Here is a 19,058-nt window from a genome sequence, read left to right as displayed (position 1 = left end):
ATCACCTTGTATACGTTCCAGAAATGCAGGGGATTCAATTCCAACTTTAGATGGTGAAGGCCGCATAATAAGTTTTCCTTGAGAACAAGCAGAACATGAGAATTCATTAAATTGGAGAATCTTCTGGTTCTTTAATGGGTGTCCATGTGAATTCTTGATAATTTTTTGAAACATTGTAGAACCAGGATGTCCCAATCGGTCATGCCAAAGTATAAAATCATTTGAATTAGTAAACTTCAGGTTTACTATTGCATTTGTTTCTACTGCATATATTATTGTGTAATACAAACCAGATAAGAAAGCGTGTAATCTTTCATATACATGTTTCTTACCCAACACCAATTTTGTAATGTAGAGATATTCAATATTCTCATCATATGTTTCAATGTGATATCCATTTCGACGAATATCTTTAAAACTTAGCAAATTTCTTTGAGACTTAGGAGAGAACAATGCATTGTCAATAACAAATTTTGTTCCTCCAAATAATGATATATTAGCTCTTCCGGAACCTTCAATAATATTTGTAGTACCAGATATTGTATTAACATTACTTTCACCCATTTCTAAATAAGAAAAATATTTTTTCTTTCTAAATATAGAATGCGTCGTTGCACTATCAATAAGGCATAAATCTCTATTATTAAATCCAAAAGCCATGATATTCTTCATTAAAACAAAAGAGATACATAATGAGAAACAACTAAAAGATTAGTAAAAGAAAACATAACTGCAAATGAACTAATTTATTTTAAAATATTTGATTAATTTAGACATTTCCATAAATATCTTCATTTCCAGTCAAATTGTCTATCCCTCCATCAGGATCTGCAAAGAAATCAGAAACATCCAAATGTGTTGTCATAGAAGGACCAACAATTGTGTTATTGTCTTGAAAGACAACATTGGTCTCTATATCTTTTGCCTTGCCCTTTAAAGAGGCTTGGTAGAGATCAATAAAGTATTTTGGCGTACGACAAGTACGTGACCAATGCCCTTTCATGCCACATCTATAACATGAATTTTCTGATTTCTTTTCGTCATTATCTTGTCCACTTTGAATCCTTTTACCATTGTCATTTGTCCACTTTTGATGGGCATTATTGTTAACCCACTTCTGGTGAGTTGTTGTGTTTCTTTTATTATAACCATCATGATTTTCTTCAGATCGATCATTTCCGTATCTACGACCACGACCACGGCCACGGCCACGACCACGGCCACGACCACGACCATGATTAAATTTTTGTCTGTGCTGTCGTTTATCATTTTTACCAGTTATCTCATTCACTTCAGGGATTGGACTAGCACCAGTTGGACGGATCTCATGATTTTTCATCAAAAGCTCATTATTTTGCTCAGCCACCAGAAAACATGTAATCAACTCAGAATATTTCTTAAAACCTTTCTCTCTATATTGCTGCTGCAGGAGCATGTTAGATGCATGAAAGGTAGAATATGTTTTTTCCAACATATCTTCATCAGTAATTTTTTCACCACATAATTTTAATTTTGAGCTAATTCTAAACATTGCTGAGTTATATTCACTTACAGATTTAAAATCTTGTAAACGTAAATGAATCCATTCATAACGAGCATTTGGAAGAATCACAGTTTTATAATGGCTATACCTTTCCTTCAAATTATTCCATAGCTCAAGTGGATCTTTAATTGTCAAATATTCAATTTTCAATGCTTCATGAAGATGGTGACGAATGAATATCATTACTTTTGCACGATTTTGTAAAGATTCCTTATTTCCATCTTTTATGGTGTCTCCAAGACCCATAGCATCCAAATGAATCTCCGCATCCAAAATCCATGATAGATAATTTTTACCCAAAATGTCAAGAGCCACAAACTCTAACTTTGAAAGATTGGACATAGTAAGAATCTATTACAAAGAAAACTAAATTATTAATAATAATTATCGTGCATCATATATATATTTATTAATAAATGATAAAACATGATATAATCAAAAGATGATTTTGTAATACTTAACTGTAAAATATTGTAAAATTTTTAAAACGTTGCAAATCATACAAATAAGTAACTAACTAATAGTTAATTGGATAATAGCTAATAAATGATAAAGGAACTATAAATTTAATTTCTTGGCATGTGAATAATTTTGATTGAGAATATATATATATATATATATATATATACATTTTTTTTTTATATTACCTATAACTGATTTAAACAAAAAATAGAGCACTTCGTGCTGATAACGTGTTATAAAATTATATAAGTAATTGCATATAAAAATGAAATATTATTAACCTTTTCTCTTTTTTCTCTCTTTTTCTTACTTCATGAAATGAACATATACATATGTATTTATAGGTATACAATCATATTAAAACTCCTCATGAATTTATATAACTTAGGAGTTTTAAAAGAAAATAGGTTATGTAGATGAGGGAGTTTATGAAGTCATTAGGGGTTATGGACATCCACATATTTTATTTTTCAACATATTCTATATATTACTCTTTTTTGGGGTATTTAGATTTCTTCAAATTCACGTTCCATAGGAAAGTTTGAGAGAGGAGAAGCTATGAATTTTAATGAACACCATTTAAGTTACAAAAACAACAACTATCAATATATTTTTAAGTCAAAACTTAGTTATAGATTAAAGCTATCTTACAATATTATTAGAAATTGCATATCCACGCTGCAGACTTAAAACTCATTGTTGGACTTAGCCTATTGGAATTTCTATACTAATTCACAATCCATAGTAAGTTTTTAGTTTATAGAAGGGAGATGTGGTATTAAATTTTAAAAACCTATCAGGCCAAAATTGAGCCTGATATGGTATCATATCAGGCCCAACGCCACGTTGAGCCTGATAGTATTTCATATCAGATCTAAAATGAGCCTGAAATTTTTCACAACGTTCGATCACCTCTAGAGAGCTTTAAATCAGTATATAGATTAGAACCATTGGAGTCCTTGCAATACCAGAAACTCATAAGAATTGAAATGGGTGCAATCATAGGTGTCTAGGTCCATATTAAGTTTTGACCAAAATTCACTGATAGCCCTACGGTACTTGGATTTATTTAAATTCGCGTTCTCTATGAAGGTTCGATAGAGGAGAAGGTATATATGGTATCAAAACTTAATTATAACCATTACAAATGAAGTTCTTGCTCCGTGTCAGTTAACATCGAACAGTGCACCTGATTTGTATTCAATAAACAGTAACTAAGAGAAGAGAAGCTTTAATATTAATATATATATATATATATATATATATATATATATATATATATATATATATATATATATATATATATATATATTAATATTTTTTAAAAAAATTTAATTTGTTTATTTAATATTTTATCGATTTATTTTATTCTATATATTACTCTTTTTTTAGGGTATTTGGATTTCTTCAAATTCATGTTCCATAAGAAGGTTTGAGAGAGGAGAAACTATGAATTTTAATAAACATCATTTAAGTTACAAAAACAACAACCACCAATTTATTTTTAAGTCAAAACTTAGTTAGAGATTAAAGTTATGTTATAATACAATTAGAAATTTCCTATCCCATGTTATAGACTTAAAACCCATTGTTAGACCTAGCATGTTGTAATTTTTATACTAATTCACAACCCGTAGCAAGTTTTTAGTTTATAGAAAGGAGATGTGGTCTCAAGTTTTAGAAACCTATCAAGTTAACGTTGGGCCTCATATGGTATCATATCAAGCCAACGTTGGGCATGCTATGAGACCATATAAAGCCCACATTAGGCCTGATAGTATTCTACATTAGGCCCAAAATGAGGCCAAATTTTTCTTGCAACATTCGATCACCTCTAAAGAACTTTAAATCAGTATATAGATTAGAGCTGTTGGAGTCATTGCAATACCAGAAACTCATAAGAATTGAAATGAGTGTAATCAAAGGTGTCTAGGTCCATAGTGGATTTTGATCAAAACCCACTGATGACCTTACTATACTTGACATTTATTTAAAATCACGTTCCCTAAGAGAAGCTATATATGGTATCAAAACTTAGTTATAACTACTACAAATAAAGCTTTCTCCATGCCAGTTGGCATGGAATAGTTGCATCTGATTTGTATTCAATGAACAACAACTGAGAGAGGATAAACTTATATATATATATAATTTTTTAATTTTTTTTAATTTTAATTTATTTATTTAATACTTTATCTATTTATTTTATTCTATATATTACTCCTTTTGTTTTTTTAGGGTATTTGGATTTTTTAAATCCATGTTCCATAGGAAGGTTTGAGAGAGGAGAAGGTATGAATTTTAATTAACACCATTTAAGTTACAAAAACAACAACCATCAATTTATTTGTAAGTCAAAACTTAGTTAAAGATTAAAGCTATGTTATAATACTATTAAAAATTTTCTATCCCACGATGTTGACTTAAAATTCATTGTTAGACCTAGCCTATTGGAATTTCTATATTAATTCATAATCGTAACAAGTTTTTAGTTTATAGAAAAGAGATGTGATCTCAAGTTTTAGAAATCTATCAGGCCAACATTGGCCTTGATAGTATCCATATCAGGCCAAAATGAACCTGAAATTTTTTGCAACATTCGATCACCTCTAGAGAGCTTTAAATCAGTATATAGATTAGAACCGTTAGAATCCTTGCAATATCAGAAACTCACCAGAATTGAAATAGGTATAATTAGAGGTGTCTAGATCTATCAGTAGATTTTAATCCAAACCTATTAATGTTTTAGACTTCTGGGGCAATTTTTATTAAATTTTACTCATATTTAAAATTTTAATATAAATTATTAGGATAACTGAGTTGGACTAAAACTAAAAACTTGAATAATATCAATGCAAATAATTATTCCACTAAGTCCAATAAATTTTTAATAAATAAATAAACAAAAATTTGGCTCAGATTACATGTTAAAATAATATAAAAATGAATTCTAATTTAATCCATCTCCACGTTTTATTCATTAAGTTGGCAGGGATTTTTTTAAAGCTTTATAGAAAAATAATATCCTATTTGATATATTAATAAAATGATATAGATAGAACGAAATGCTAAAAAAAATAAACATATATTTGATAAGAGATTAATAATTAAGACCGGTTCATAAAGACCAGAACTCATTAATAAAAAAATGATTTATTCTATTAATTCTGTTCGAATTCAACTTTAAAATTTATTATGGGATAAAATCGTATAAACTAAAATAAAAATGAATCTATAAAAAATTTAGTTGTGATGAATTCGATTTAAATACTATTGTAATGAATTTTTAACTCTAATGAAAAAAAAATTAAATTTATTTAATTAAATCAAACCTCCATAATTCCGTATACAATCTGCTCATCTTTCACATAATCGACGGGATATCTACGACCAGTTGATCACCCACGACCCCACCCCAGTAGTCACCCACAACGTCCAGGGCATCTACAACCGGGTGATTGCCCACGGCGATATTCCATATATAATCTGCTCAATTTTTTTTAAAAGAAAATTTCAAATTAATTAAATCCAACTTCGTAAATGGATTAATTGGATTTAATTGATCTTTGATCTCACTCCTATCTTGTTATATAATTTGAAAACGTAAATAATTGTTACAGATTAATTTTAATAAATTTTTATATTATGAAATTTACTTTTTTTTTCAAAGATTTAATTAATTTTAGGTCATATAGAATTATATTTTAAAAAAAAAATATGACCTAGCTTAGAAGGTTTGCCATTTGACCCAATTTTTATAACAACATATGCAAGTTCACTAAAATGTTTTTTATTATTAAATAATTAGTAATGAAATAGAAATTGAATAATAGAACAATAATATACTTATAATAATATAAAAAATGGAATAATTTAATTTCTATAATATTATCGATTTAATAGCATTTAACACTTACTTTTATCTTTGTAATTCTAATGACAAGGTTTGCAAAATGCATGATATGCTATAATTTTTTTACAACCGAATCTTTAGTTATGACGTTGTACCTTTTGATTGAGGTGTCAGGTTTGAGCACCTTTTTGCGCAGACTCTTATCAATTAAGTGGTACCGTTCATCCAAAAATCCCTTCGGGGGTTTTTGATAAGGGGTCGTTTCGGCGGTGATGTCGGTCACTATAAAAAATTTACCCATAGAGTTTTTTTTTTGTCCCCTCGGATGAGTCTAGTGGCTAGCACATGAGGTGTTGCCACAATGAGGTCTGGGGTTCGAATCTCGGCAAAAGCCGAAGTAAATACCTGCCTTATGTGCTAGTCACTATTCCAAAGACTAGTAGCCGCCCGTAATTCACCTCCTCCGTGTTGGCCCTGGGACGAGTTGGCGGAGGCGCTGGGGGCGAGCATATTCGCCTTTTGCCACAATGATATGTTACAATTTTGTCCCTTCGGATAGGTCTAGTGGCTAGCGCATAAGGTGTTGTCATCATGAGATCTGAAGTTCAAATCTCAACAAAGTCGAGATAAATATCTCCCTTATGTGCTAGTCACTATTCCAAAGGCTAGTAGCCGTCCGTAATTTACCTCCTCCGTATGAGACGGATTGACGGAGATATTAGGAGCAAATGTATTCACCTTTTACCACCATAATATGCTACAATTTTACTATTTATTTACGTTTCAATAATCTACTAATCTTGAAGTGACAAAGTAGGAGTCACAGAGGAAGTGTCAATGATTAGCTAAAGAGAGAACGTCATTTCCTAATGAGAGAACAACTCACACTTCAAATAATTCAGGCTGTTCTTAGAACAAACAAGAGTAATGAGTTACTGAAATGATAAGACTTTTCCTGCTTTAAGAACTTTTTAAAAATTTCAATTATGATCCTTTACATAATTTCAAACACAACTTTTGAGTACATGAACATCTATCAAATATGCTTCTTACTGAAATAGTCGGTACCAATACAAATACATAGTTCTAAAAGCTGAGGCCAAGTTGAAGTCCTAATGCTGCATGTAGGAGAAAAAGTGTCATGATACTGCTACCAAGAAGACCGTGTACTGTCCTCATGCCTGGACTCTCCTGTGTCCAGATAAAAAATAAAAAGATTTAAGTTGGAGCTTATAGTTGGGTTTTGTAAGAATATATTCCTTCTGATGTGTATTTCTACTGTCTGTTTATCAGATTGAACAAAAATGAGTAGTTTAGACATCCACTTGATGCTAAGAAAGTAAACTTGTTCAGGGATAAATGATGAGGACATTAATGATCACAGTTAGCATTTTCAGGGACACTATCAGAATGAACCCAACTAAAATGGGTAGGCTGCTTTGGGATGATTATGATCATTTATTGTGAGAAATTGAATTGATCCAAGTTGCCAAGTGTTGAGTTACATGAGTATCAGAATTATTTTCAACCATAGCAGTAAGCAAATTTGAAGATATTTTCAGCTAAGAATAAATAAAGACATATCTTATATCTGGACTTGGAGTTGGTTACTGGCAAGAATCAAGTTGTTTCTCAATGATGAAGTTGAGTCTACCTCAAATAAGGTCGGCAGTAGAGACTGAACTGTCAAGAGTGCCAGACCGAGAAATCCACTAACAGCATGAGGGCTGGACACACACACACAGAAAAAACAGTCAGCTATATCAATTAAGACCAACCCTTTTATCCAATATATACTAGATCAATGTCATGAGCAACAAATGAAGAAAGAAGGCCCAAAAATAATGTGCTAACATCGTAATCTCAACAAAAGGTGAAATCCATCACCCTGACAGCCCCCCAATGACTGCCCTACACCATTAGGAGGGAGTAGGGCACAGGCTTGCCAGGATTGGACCCATGCACCATTCAGCAATTCTATCTCGTGGTTACCATCTCAACTGCTCTGGGGTGACAACATCAAAATAAAATCTTTACTAAGGTGACTGATAAGTTACAAGAGTTACCTCTCGAAAATTGGTTTATTAGAAGTCAATAAAGCAGTTATTCCACCAGTAGCACCAAGAGCAAAGAAGAAAAACATGCCTCCTAGGAGCTTTGGATGCAGGTCCTTGGCCTTGGCCTTTTCCTCCTTTGACAATTAAGTTGATAAGTAAAAAGCGTTCAGTAATAATACCTGATATATTCCAAAAGCTATAATTTATCAACGTAAATTTTTAAAATGGCTTTTAAGTAGTAGCTAGATGAATCAGTTAAACACAGTTACTGCTTTTATCAGATCTGCCATCTTGCTTGATCTATGTGTTCTACCAAGAGTCATTAATAATCTACTGAATCCATCTTGCTCTTCAGCTACTACATAGTACATTAATGTAAAACTTCAGACGATATGCACATTGGTCAACTATAACAGTGTCTTATTTAGATTAACATGAAAAAAACAAATCAATAATGAGCTAGCAAACATTAAACATAGAGTTCCTGTTTAAAATAAGTTTCAGAAAAATATTAATACTTTACAATAATCACTCAGATGATAATAGGATAACTCACTGTATCTTTTGATAATCTAATTCTAAATCCAAGATATGTTCCATAACCACCCATTGCAAAAAGAACAACTGCCTGCAGAATTACAAGTAGAAAGTAGAGACTGTTAAACTGATAATACAATCTGTACAAAGTAGGGCTTTAATATCTAAAAGTCTTCCAAATATCATACTCCATAACTAGATTCAGGAGAAGTCTCAACACAGTGACTGGAATAGAAAGTAGGAAATTTTGTATGATTACAAAAACAACAAGAAACATGATACGGAAAAAGATTATTCACCCCTTTGGATATCTAACTACCTAAGCACATCTACGGCTTCACTATGATATTTTGCAGTAATAATATTAGGAGAGAAAATATATTAGTCTTTGTTATTGAAAAATAATGCAGACTACTCTTTCAATTTAAATGAATTAGAAATGTGGAGTTCAAATTTTGGATATCATATAATGCATTTTTAGTTGAACAAACATGAAAATATTCCTCTTATTTATCACCTTGAGCAATTGTAGGATCGATGATTTAAAATCCAATCCAGTGAGAAGAGTGTAAAACTAGTTCCAAGATCATTCAGGATCTCTAAGCAAATTAAGAGCATCATTTTGCACCAATAAATAAAATTAAGATGATAATTACAGTCACAAAGTTTTCCATTGGCTGTTTAATGGAGTTGACAGTTCTGTCAGATTGAAACAGGGAAATAGCAACGTCAGAGATTTTGTTTCTCAATTGAACTGGCTATTTTTCCAGTGCTAATTAACCTAAAATGTTCAGCATCTCTGGCTTCTAGCTCAAGCATAACTCTTTGTAAAAGTTCTTATGAAACCATCTAAACACATCTATGGATGTCGATGTAATTAACTTGATTTTTGTTCAATGCCAGTAGGGATCTTTGCCCTACTGAAATTTCCACATCTTTGTTTGTCTGGCAACTTATAGAAATCTACAGCTGTAAATACCTAATACTCCACATTTCTGAGCAATGGTGACGAAATTTCCACTGACCACTATAATATAAAATATGTGAATATTTACTGCGCATACATGTACACTACATTGTTATGCTAGGAGTAAGGAGAAAAAATACTATGATATGGAGTTATTTACAATCGTAACCTTAAATAATTTCTTATCTAGTCATCAGCTAGGTGGGAGTGGTTACCTATGCAATCAAGAATATTCATGGTTCTCGATTTTCTGTCCTAATTTATGCTATCGTATTAACAGATGGACCTTTTTTATCTTGTTTTTTAACTCAAGATAAACTAAGAGAAAGCAAGTGAGACACCCTCCCAAGTCCTAAATGGTGAAGGAGTGATTCGAAGCCAAGACCTCGGCAGCAATTTCCAAAATCATTATTTTACCAATTGAGTTAGTTGGCACCTTCAAAAGAAGGAAATTCTACATTTACTTTCATCAAGCATAGAATAAACAATAAAGGCAGTTATCTTGTTTATCATGAGATCCAAAACAGAAGAAATGCCAAATTCCCTAAAGACAGTGTAAAAGACTAACCATATTTCCTGGATGACCCCAGTGGACAAGCCATTCAGGAAGGTTCCATGTCTTCACTAGTTCAACAAATGGCTCAAAGATAGATCTTACTGCTGAAGCTGTTTTAGATGTTATCATATAGGAATGCTTTGATATTATTACAAGCTCAAAACAGAGAACTGAAGAAAGTATATTACCGCATGAACATACAAAAGGTTTCACAAAATAAATATCACTTTTCTGCAGAATAATTTAGTTAGCCATATATGAAAAATAAAAGATATCACAGTTAATCAACAAACTTATATTTTGATGGAATTTCTTATTACTAAATATCTATCAAATAGTTTGAATTTGGTTTCTTTACCAATTAACACGGTTACTTTTTTGTAAATTGTAATCGTAAAGTAATAATACTCTACTTCCATAGATTCACAAAAAGATCAGAGTCTGTCCAGCTACTATGTGAAACACATGGCAAAGTTGTAGCAAAAAAGGCTAGAGTCTGTCCATTTTTCCTGCAGATCTTTCTCTTTGACTGCACTCATTCAATGATTCAAGTCGTGTAATCTGGCTAACTCATAGTTAGCGAAGGGCTGAGCGAGCAACCTAGGTCGCTCAAATCATTTTCCTTAAAAAAAACAAAACATAAAAGGCTAATCTTTGCTAAGACAGAGATTGAAATCCTCTTATTTCTTCAACACTTTAAATTTTCAGGTCTTCGGGGGAAAAAACAACAGGAAAGCAACGTGGTGAGCAAACTAGATACCTCCAGGAAGCGCAGACGCGAGGAGAAGAGGATAGGGAGCAATGGAGCACAACAGAATCTCCCCACTTCTTACTTTGGCTCTCGATTCAGCTACCTCCTCGCATTGCTCGCCCACCACCCTCAGTCTTCCTCTCCCCTTCCTCTCTGTCTTGGCCGCGGAGAAAACAGGTAAAGCAGACCTCCCTTGAACAACAATACTAGAGATAACGTGGCTGTGGAAAGCAGGAACCGTCGCCACCATCGCCATGTCTACTCCTCTTGGAGTAAAGCGGAGGAAGATTGAAGATAAAAGCGGAGCGATAGAGCGAGGAGAAGAGAGAGAGAGAAAGGGGGAGGGCGAAGCGCACTGGAGCGTGGAAAAACCGAAACCAAGTACGCGTCGCGCGAGCGTATTGGCCTGCCCGTGCAAACCTCATTAGAACGTTAATTGTTAACAACTAAAACAGACATAATTAAATATTAATAAGACATAATTAATTGCCTAAAACATCTGATAACTTTAAAAAGAATTTATTTGTAATTTTAAAATTGTTCAACTCTCCTCAATTGCAAATATTAATAATTTGCTACTTCAAAACTTGTTATCTAAAACTTCCAACACGCTTCCTGGAATAATTTCAAATGGTGTTTATTTTATTTTATTTCACTTTTTTATCTTTAGATTATATTTTATTTTATAAGATTTATCGAGCATTTTGCTCAATTAACCGAAATAACTTTAGACAGGAAAACAAAAAACACAATGATCCTTTTGCAATCTCCTCCACTACGATCAGTTTAAGACAAGACTTCACCATTGAAAGCATGCTCAGAGATGGTAGATAAGTTCATGGCTTGTTTGGTCATCAGCATCAGCAAGTCGAACACAAACGAATGTGAAGAAGAATTCATTTGTCGGTCGGGCGCAGTCGATCTCTAAGAAATAATGGTGCAATTTCGCCTTCGTAACTCCTACTAAGAAAGCTTCAATTTACCTCCAGGCAGTTACTGGGTCCTGTTGATTCTCTGAGGCAACTCGAAATAGCCACTACTGCAGCTTCTATAGATGCATCTTCCCCCTGGCAGACAAAATAAGAAATAGGAAGCTTCAACTATGTTACAAACACATTGCACTTGTTTTGCAAGTAAAACATTTGCCGAAACAGGATTCTAACTATCGAAAGGTGCATTTTTATTATCGAGTGAGAGTTAATAAAGATTGAGCAATCATTTCACATCTACTGAAAAATTTGAAGCATTACATAAAGCATCTTCCTGTGATTCAACTTCTAAATCCTAACCACTTCGTATTTGTCACAGAAGAACTAAAGTGCATGTATCCATCAAAGAGGTTTCTGATATTGAGAAAATATTGTAAGAACTTGTAGGATGAAAGATAGATTTGAGGTTTTAAGAAAGAAACCAATGCGCTGAAAATAAGGAATGTTTTTATGGATGTAAAGAGAGATTTAAGAGCAACTGGTTTTGCAGCTTACTTTTTCTTTCCAATAGAACATGTTGCCATACTTTCCGGCCACGCGACTCCAAAAGCTTCGAGGCACGTCCAGATCAACTGAAGCTCCAACGTTAAAGTGCAACATGTTTCCTGCCAATGCCCATACACAGGAAACAGCAGGTTCATGAAGAGCATGGAATAGTTACAAGTTACAAATGAACAGCAGATTCTCCTATTTAATGCAGTTTATGTAGGAGTATATGACTGGCATAATCAAGTCCAATTCCAAAATCCTGGGGAACCTTTGGACATTCCAAAAGCTCCAACTAAAGAATGATCATTTTATGATGAAAAGAGGATTGTAAAATTGGTGCAAATAATGCTAGTTATAAGGCAAAATGAGATAAAGGAGTTATTTGATTCAAGCCAATGTACTTTTCCTTCACTTGAGAAAGCAATCTTTAAGTTTTCCAATGTAGCAAATTCTTTTACATTTTTAGTAACCAGTAAGGCATATTATATTCACTGTGGATCCATGAATAAATAGTCCACAATCAGCCTATTCAACCTAATGCATGGCCATAAAATAAGAATTATGCTTACCGAAAGTTGGATCAGCAACAAATACAATAGTTTGATCATCAACTTTCCAGAATTCCTTAACAGCTGCTCCTGCAAGAAAAAATAACAAGCAAAATGTATGAGGCCAGATGTTTTACATGTTCTAAAGAGTTGTAGTATAAACATGTATAAAAATTCACACCTGGTGTTTCAGGATAATTCTGTGCAAGAATTCTTAGCTTAACACCTGTGTCCTTCTCCAGATCTGCTATTTCTTGACAAAGCTGTCTTTCCTATGAAAGAAGAAAACAAATTCAAAGAACTGAGTTCTCAGTGTCTGAAGTTGTGTAACAAAACAAAGCTCTCCCTCAAGGTGATCAGGAGTATGGTATTCTGAAGGTCGAATTCTGCAACATCAATAACAAGAAAACTATACCTGGCTTGCAGAGAGAAACCCAGCAACATCAATGACTGGACTGAACTCCTTCGGAAGCATCTCAGGCCTGTTAACTCCAACTTTGGCATCGGCAATCCCAACTCCTGCACACACCGATCGCTTGGTGAGTGATCCTTTCCCTATGAAATGGAGAAACGGAGGAATCCAGAGGAGAGATGGGGGGAGGTTACCGCCTAGGGCAAATCCGAGAGCGAGCGCGCCGGTGAAGGCGAGGTTGAGGGATTTGGAGCAAAGGCGTGCTCCCCATTTCTTTAGATCTGGAAGGGCAGCCGACGTAGAAGCGGTAGAAATAGGAGCAGCAGCAGCAGCAGCTCTACTTCGCCGCACCTCGACGACGCCGAGAAAAGGACGAGGCAGATGCGAAGGAAGAAGAGCGACCATGATCCCTTTTGAATTCGAAATCATCCATTCCTGCGTTTTACTAACTGCATAGTCTCTCTTTTCTTGGCCAGAAAATTTTAGATTTTTGAGGTGATTAAATTGAACACGTAGACGAAAACACTGATACAATCTGTCGATTTTCTGACCACTTCCTTTGTTTTTTTTTTAATAGTTCATGAGCTTGAATTTGCAAACATAACTGCTCTAATCAGAGTCCTAAACAATAGCGACCAAAAACAGATCAATGCAGAAAGCACAACATTTGCATCTAGAATCGTTCGAAAGTATCACTCTGCCAAATTGCCCAAAACGTTCCCACGTCAGAATGCTTAAACCATTAGGCTCCCTTCCGCTGGCTCAGCGACCGGAGCTTTTGGCTTCGGCTTCTCCACCACAATCGCCTGCGTCGTCAACACCATTCCGGCGACCGACGCAGCATTTTGCAGACCGCATCTTGTAACCTTGGCCGGGTCGATAACTCCAGATTCCACCAAGTTTTCATACTTGTCAGTCATGGCATTGTAACCGATCTCCCATTCCTTGTCCTTGATTTTCTCGACCACGACCTCTCCTTCCACGCCTGCATTGTGTGCGATCAAAGCTGCCGGAGCTACCAGTGCCTGTTCAATCATATAGGTCAGGCAACAGAGTTGCAATTTGAAAGCTATATCACTGAAGCAATATTGGTCACCTTTTGAACAATGTCGGCTCCAATGCGCTCATCTGCATCATCGATCTTGTCTTTGATGGCGGGCACAAGAGTGGAGAGGTGAACCAGGGCAGCACCTCCACCAGGAACGATTCCCTCCTCTATGGCCGCAAATGTGGCATTTTTGGCATCCTCTACTCGCAGTTTGCGGTCTTCAAGCTCTGTCTCAGTCGCAGCGCCTACCTTCACAACTGCCACGCCGCCAGAAAGTTTGGCAATTCTCTCCGCTAGCTTCTCAGAATCATAAATTGAGTCGGTCTCTGCAAGTTCTTTCTTTAATTGGGCTATTCTAGCCTGGATTTCATCCTTAGATGCTGCCTCAGCAATCAAAGTGGTGGAGCTCTGGGAGATTGTAATCTTCCTTCCTGTGCCAAGTTGTTCCACCGATACATTCTCGATCAACAGGCCAAGATCTTTGGCTTGGAATTCAGCTCCTACATACAAAATGTTGATCAATAGCCTCAGAAGAATTTTTTTTTCATTTGAAAATGAATCACTTTAAGGCATAGTTTATTGCAATTTTAACAAGCAGCAAGAAATCACTAGTCCTTATTGAATCAACTGGATACCTCAATTTCAAAAAAAAAAAAAAAAGAAGAAATCACTAGTCCATCAGCAAGCTCCGAGAGAGGGATGATTGTGAAGCAAAAAAACATAGGTCTAGATCAATAAACAGTGTATTAAACAATGACAGTTACTCAAATAGGTCAATTTGAATGGATATGCAAAGAGTAAATGCCTTTGTGAACCCAAGTGAACAAGTCAATTTGGTCAGCTTACATGGGTGACAAAAATTATGTTATTAAATAAATTTTTTGTAGTCACTGGACCTCTAGTTATGATCAGAATGTCATTCATACAATGGATAATATAGATCAGTTCCCATCATGGATGATGACATGTGCAACTTTATAATAAGCAACGACTTAAAATGTATAAGAAGCTCACAAATAGCGATTGAACAAGCAAATTAAGAGTACCTGTAACAATGGCAATATCTTGAAGAAGAGCCTTCCTTCTTTCACCGAATCCAGGAGCTTTGATTGCAGCCACATTCAGAATACCCCGAAGCTTATTCACAACTAAAGTTGCTAGGGCCTCACCGGTGATATCCTCTGCAATAATGAGAAGAGGAGCTCTCATTTGAGTGGTCTTCTCCAATAAAGGTACAATCTCCTTTATTGTTGAAATCTTTTGGTCAGTCACTAGAACTTTTGCATTTTCAAATTCAACGAGCAATTTCTCAGGATTTGTGACGAATTGCGGAGAGATATAGCCTCGGTCAATCTGCACATTCCAAAAAGGCAGTGAAGTCTTCAGAAGCTGCTCGAGATTGTAGGTTAGAGCAACTAAAACACAAGTAAATTCAATTTAGTCAAACCTCCATCCCTTCTTCAACTTCGACAGTAGTTTCGAATGTGGATGAAGACTCAATAGATAGAACACCGTCTGGACCAACTTTATCAATTGCATCAGCAATCATAGTTCCTATGAACTCATCATTACCAGCTGAGATTGTTGCAACAGCTGCAGTAGCAGAGACCATATATTCAACAAATATATTAAAATCTTTCAAGAGTTCAGCAAGTTACATGGTTTGTGCATTGAACACATTCTACCTTTGATATCAGCACGTCCCTTGACAGGTCGGGCTTTCTTCTCAAGCTCTTCAACTAGACCATTGACAGTCTTATCAATTCCCTTCTTGATGGACACAGGATTTGCACCAGAGGTAACACTCAATAAACCTAACTTGATGATTTCCCGTGCAAGAACTGATGCAGTTGTGGTGCCATCGCCAGCCGAGTCATTTGTCTTACTAGCAACCTTCATTTCAAAGATAAAAACACTATATGACTCACCCTTCTATAGAGTAAACAACACAAAACGCAGCTGGTTTAGGTTCATACCTCGCGAATCAAAGCTGCGCCTGCATTTTCCATTGGATCTGCAAGCTCGATGGCACGGGCAATAGTTACGCCGTCATTGACCACTTTTGGAGCTCCATACTCATCTAACACGACATTTCTCCCTAAAGTTCATATGTTTAGACATATTAGGATTGGCATTAGCTCCTATCACGAGAGTGCACATCAAAATAAACCATAAATTCAAGCATATAATGAGTGGAAACAAAAGGCTCATGCGGGTAACCATATCATTAGCGAGAATTATACCTAATTTTCCTCTCGTAGAACAAACATAGATCTGAGAGATTTTTTAATTCAAAAATCAATGAACAACAACTACAAATGCACAGAATACTCAAAGAGACATCTAGCGAAGAATCGAAAGGGTCACTCGTAAAAATAATACCTCTAGGCCCGAGAGTAACACCAACAGCATTGGCAAGCTTCTCAACGCCGGCCTGGAGAGACGACCTGGAGCTCTGATCAAAGGCGATGTCCTTCGCCATGGCTCGAACAACGAGCTTCCGGCGTGCATCGGGCCCTTGTCCATGCGCCCATCTCCTCCTCAGACACTCCTGACGCGGCGAGGAGCGGAAGATGGAGGCGGTGGAGACAGCGTTGGCGGAGGCCATCGGAGATAGAGGAGGAAGAACAGTGGGCAGCGACAGCTGTGAGACCGAAGGGATAAGGTAAGGGCAAGCGGGTTTAAGAAGGAGAGGTTTCGATATGACGAAGGAAGATGGGCGGAGAATCTAGAAGCTTCCTGTTCGGCCCAATTAAAGCCCAATTCAAATACGGATTAGCCCCAAATGAGAGGCCTGGCCGAGTTGTCGGGTTAATTATTTTTTATGCGACACCGGTGGAAAAGAACCAACCGTGCGTTTACTTTGATGGGAACAGAAGAATCAATCATTCTCTCCCTTGACTACACGGAACGATTGAGTGAAAATATGGTAAACGAGAGGCTATCTCATTTGTGGTTTTGGATCCCACTAATTTGGCTTACTCAAGCTGATATCCTCGAGCCTCTTTTACAATTTATTAAAATAGAAAAATTATGCCTCTGCATTCCACTTTGGAATTATTTTATATAAAATTATATCATATAAAAAATAGCTTGTTTTGATAAAATTATTCTAATATAAAACTTTGATTAACATTGTTCCAAGACAATCCTACTTCGAATTAGTTTTGATTCAGTTTTGAATCTTTTGATGAAATTGCTCTGAGTTGTAATCGCTTTGTCCAAAATAACCAAATTTTGTTTTATACTTCAAAAGTGATACTCCTATATCCCGGACAATAATATAATAATAGAGTGTGATCAAATTTTAATTTTGATAAATTAAATAAATAATTTTTTTTAATAGAAAATGGACCGAAAAACATTAAAATGATGGGTCACCTCTAAATATAAATAAATTATATTTTAAATTTAGATAGATAAATCTGAATGAAGATTGAACTCGACATCTGAATTTTTTTTTAAAAAAAAAGCAATGGTAGGTTGAGTTGGTGGATGATCCTAGTCACGGAGGAAATAAGAAGTCAAAATCATGGCCTAATGCATGACTTACTGAAACTCATTTAATGATACATATCTTTGTCTTAAGCCCATCGATTCCCGAATAAACAAGTCAAAGTCTAACTCTTATTAATCAGATCAGATGGGCGATCGAATTCGACCGGTTCACGAAGTTGGGAAATCAACACTTCGCCCGCAGATCCGGTTTAACCCCCAAGAGGATAAGCGTGTTGGGCTGGGACAAGATCGCTCCGCTGGATTTGCCGTCGGACGCTGCATTCCTTGACTGCGTCGGTGGCCAGTGGCCTACGTCTTAGTCAATGCTCCGCGCTTTATGTCACCTAAAGTCAATTTATTGACCTTTAACAAACTTATTCCTCTGCCTAATTGAATGCAAACAAGACTCTTCCTGGCTCATTAATGTCTTTAAGCCTTTGACCGCTAATGTGTATATATATATAAGTATAATTTCACCATCACCGCTCTCAATTGTGAGTTAGCATAAGAATCCGTTCATGGCTTCTACCACCTTCGTTGCCGTACTCTTCCTCTGCTCCTTCCTCTTCCTGCTCGCTCCGACGCACTCCGATGGCGCCGTCCCTCCTTCTGCCACCCCCGTCGACCCTTCCGTCGCATGCAACTCCTCCGTCGATCCCAAGTTCTGCAGGAGTGTGCTCCCGCGGCGAGGTAGCCTCTATGACTACGGCCGGTTCTCTCTGGCCAAGTCCCTCTCGGACGCCCGCAAGTTTTTCGACTTGGTCGGCCGCTACCTCGCCGGGCACTCGTCGTTGTCTCCGACCGCCGTCTTGGCCCTCCAGGATTGCCAGCTCCTCTCGAGCCTCAACATCGACTTCCTGACTTCGGCCGGGGCTGCATTGAACTACACCGACACGCTGCTCGACCCTCAGGCGGAGAAGCTCCAGACCCTGCTCTCCGCGCTGGTGACCAACCAGCAGACCTGCTCCGACGGACTGCAGGCCACCGCGGGGGCGTGGTCCGTCAAGAACGGCCTCGCGGTTCCCATCTCCAACGGCACGAAGCTCTACGGCATGTCGCTGGCGCTCTTCAACAAGGCTTGGAAGAACAGGGGGCGCAGCAAGGGAAACCACTCTGCCTCAGAACTCATCCCGCACCGCAGAGGGCTGCTCTTCCATGAAGCTAAGGTTGACGGCGATCGCCGGATACCCCTGAGGATGTCGGCCCCGAAAAGAGAGCTGTTCGAGAGGTGGAGCGGCCGGCGGCTGCTCCAGACCGTCACGGACACCGTTTTGGTGTACGATGTTGTGGCGGTGAGCCAAGATGGAACGGGGAACTACACCACCATCACCGACGCCGTCAACTCGGC

The 19,058-nt window shown here is 36.5% G+C and overlaps 4 protein-coding genes across 7 annotated transcripts; all 4 read right to left on the bottom strand.

Moving 5' to 3' along the window:
• Positions 1-769: 769 nt before the first annotated feature.
• Positions 770-1,885, bottom strand: LOC121986994. Its single transcript, XM_042540914.1, has one exon. It carries the CDS (start codon positions 1,883-1,885, stop codon positions 770-772), a length of 1,116 nt encoding a protein of 371 aa, XP_042396848.1.
• A 4,913-nt stretch (positions 1,886-6,798) lies between these two features.
• On the bottom strand, positions 6,799-11,167 carry LOC121985648. Of its 4 annotated transcripts, none has more exons than XM_042539229.1 (6): positions 10,736-11,166; positions 9,988-10,076; positions 8,472-8,543; positions 7,925-8,049; positions 7,513-7,585; positions 6,799-7,049 (listed from the first exon to the last, which is right to left on the bottom strand). In XM_042539229.1, exons 1-6 carry the CDS (start codon positions 10,980-10,982, stop codon positions 6,945-6,947), a joined length of 711 nt encoding a protein of 236 aa, XP_042395163.1. In that variant the 5' UTR covers positions 10,983-11,166; the 3' UTR covers positions 6,799-6,944. The 4 variants fall into 4 exon arrangements, with proteins under 4 accessions (XP_042395163.1, XP_042395162.1, XP_042395165.1 ...); XM_042539228.1 differs by having other exon boundaries at positions 9,988-10,085; positions 10,736-11,164; XM_042539231.1 differs by lacking the exon at positions 8,472-8,543 and having other exon boundaries at positions 10,736-11,167.
• A 246-nt stretch (positions 11,168-11,413) lies between these two features.
• Positions 11,414-13,604, bottom strand: LOC121985650 (thylakoid lumenal 15.0 kDa protein 2, chloroplastic-like). The gene is made up of 6 exons (XM_042539232.1): positions 13,359-13,604; positions 13,168-13,271; positions 12,934-13,024; positions 12,774-12,842; positions 12,211-12,320; positions 11,414-11,793 (listed from the first exon to the last, which is right to left on the bottom strand). Exons 1-6 carry the CDS (start codon positions 13,591-13,593, stop codon positions 11,701-11,703), a joined length of 702 nt encoding a protein of 233 aa, XP_042395166.1. The 5' UTR covers positions 13,594-13,604; the 3' UTR covers positions 11,414-11,700.
• Positions 13,605-13,750: 146 nt separating this feature from the next.
• LOC121985647 (ruBisCO large subunit-binding protein subunit alpha-like) lies at positions 13,751-16,885 on the bottom strand. The gene is made up of 7 exons (XM_042539227.1): positions 16,595-16,885; positions 16,189-16,310; positions 15,898-16,105; positions 15,660-15,805; positions 15,259-15,565; positions 14,261-14,712; positions 13,751-14,189 (listed from the first exon to the last, which is right to left on the bottom strand). The coding sequence occupies exons 1-7, from the start codon at positions 16,818-16,820 to the stop codon at positions 13,899-13,901; spliced, it is 1,752 nt and encodes a 583-aa protein (XP_042395161.1). The 5' UTR covers positions 16,821-16,885; the 3' UTR covers positions 13,751-13,898.
• Between the last annotated feature and the right edge of the window lie 2,173 nt (positions 16,886-19,058).

The sequence above is a fragment of the Zingiber officinale genome, chromosome 5B (assembly GCF_018446385.1).
Source record: "Zingiber officinale cultivar Zhangliang chromosome 5B, Zo_v1.1, whole genome shotgun sequence".
Taxonomy (NCBI): Eukaryota; Viridiplantae; Streptophyta; class Magnoliopsida; order Zingiberales; family Zingiberaceae; genus Zingiber; species Zingiber officinale.
This window is presented reverse-complemented; position numbering and strand designations above follow the sequence as displayed.

Coding starts and splice junctions, on each gene's coding strand:
- LOC121985647 (XM_042539227.1), bottom strand. CDS start 16,820: ATGGCCTCCGCCAACGCTGTCTCCACCGCCTCCATCTTCCGCTCCTCG. Junction 16,106..16,188: donor GCGCAGCTTTGATTCGCGAG/GTATGAACCTAA, acceptor TTTGAAATGAAG/GTTGCTAGTAAGACAAATGA. Junction 14,713..15,258: donor AGATATTGCCATTGTTACAG/GTACTCTTAATT, acceptor TTTTGTATGTAG/GAGCTGAATTCCAAGCCAAA.
- LOC121985648 (XM_042539228.1), bottom strand. CDS start 10,982: ATGGCGATGGTGGCGACGGTTCCTGCTTTCCACAGCCACGTTATCTCT. Junction 8,544..9,987: donor GGGGTCATCCAGGAAATATG/GTTAGTCTTTTA, acceptor GTAATTCTGCAG/GCAGTTGTTCTTTTTGCAAT. Junction 7,050..7,512: donor TACTGCCGACCTTATTTGAG/GTAGACTCAACT, acceptor ATCTGGACACAG/GAGAGTCCAGGCATGAGGAC.
- LOC121986994 (XM_042540914.1), bottom strand. CDS start 1,885: ATGTCCAATCTTTCAAAGTTAGAGTTTGTGGCTCTTGACATTTTGGGT.
- LOC121985650 (XM_042539232.1), bottom strand. CDS start 13,593: ATGATTTCGAATTCAAAAGGGATCATGGTCGCTCTTCTTCCTTCGCAT. Junction 13,272..13,358: donor TCTCGGATTTGCCCTAGGCG/GTAACCTCCCCC, acceptor CGGTGTGTGCAG/GAGTTGGGATTGCCGATGCC. Junction 12,321..12,773: donor TGTTGCTGATCCAACTTTCG/GTAAGCATAATT, acceptor GGGCATTGGCAG/GAAACATGTTGCACTTTAAC.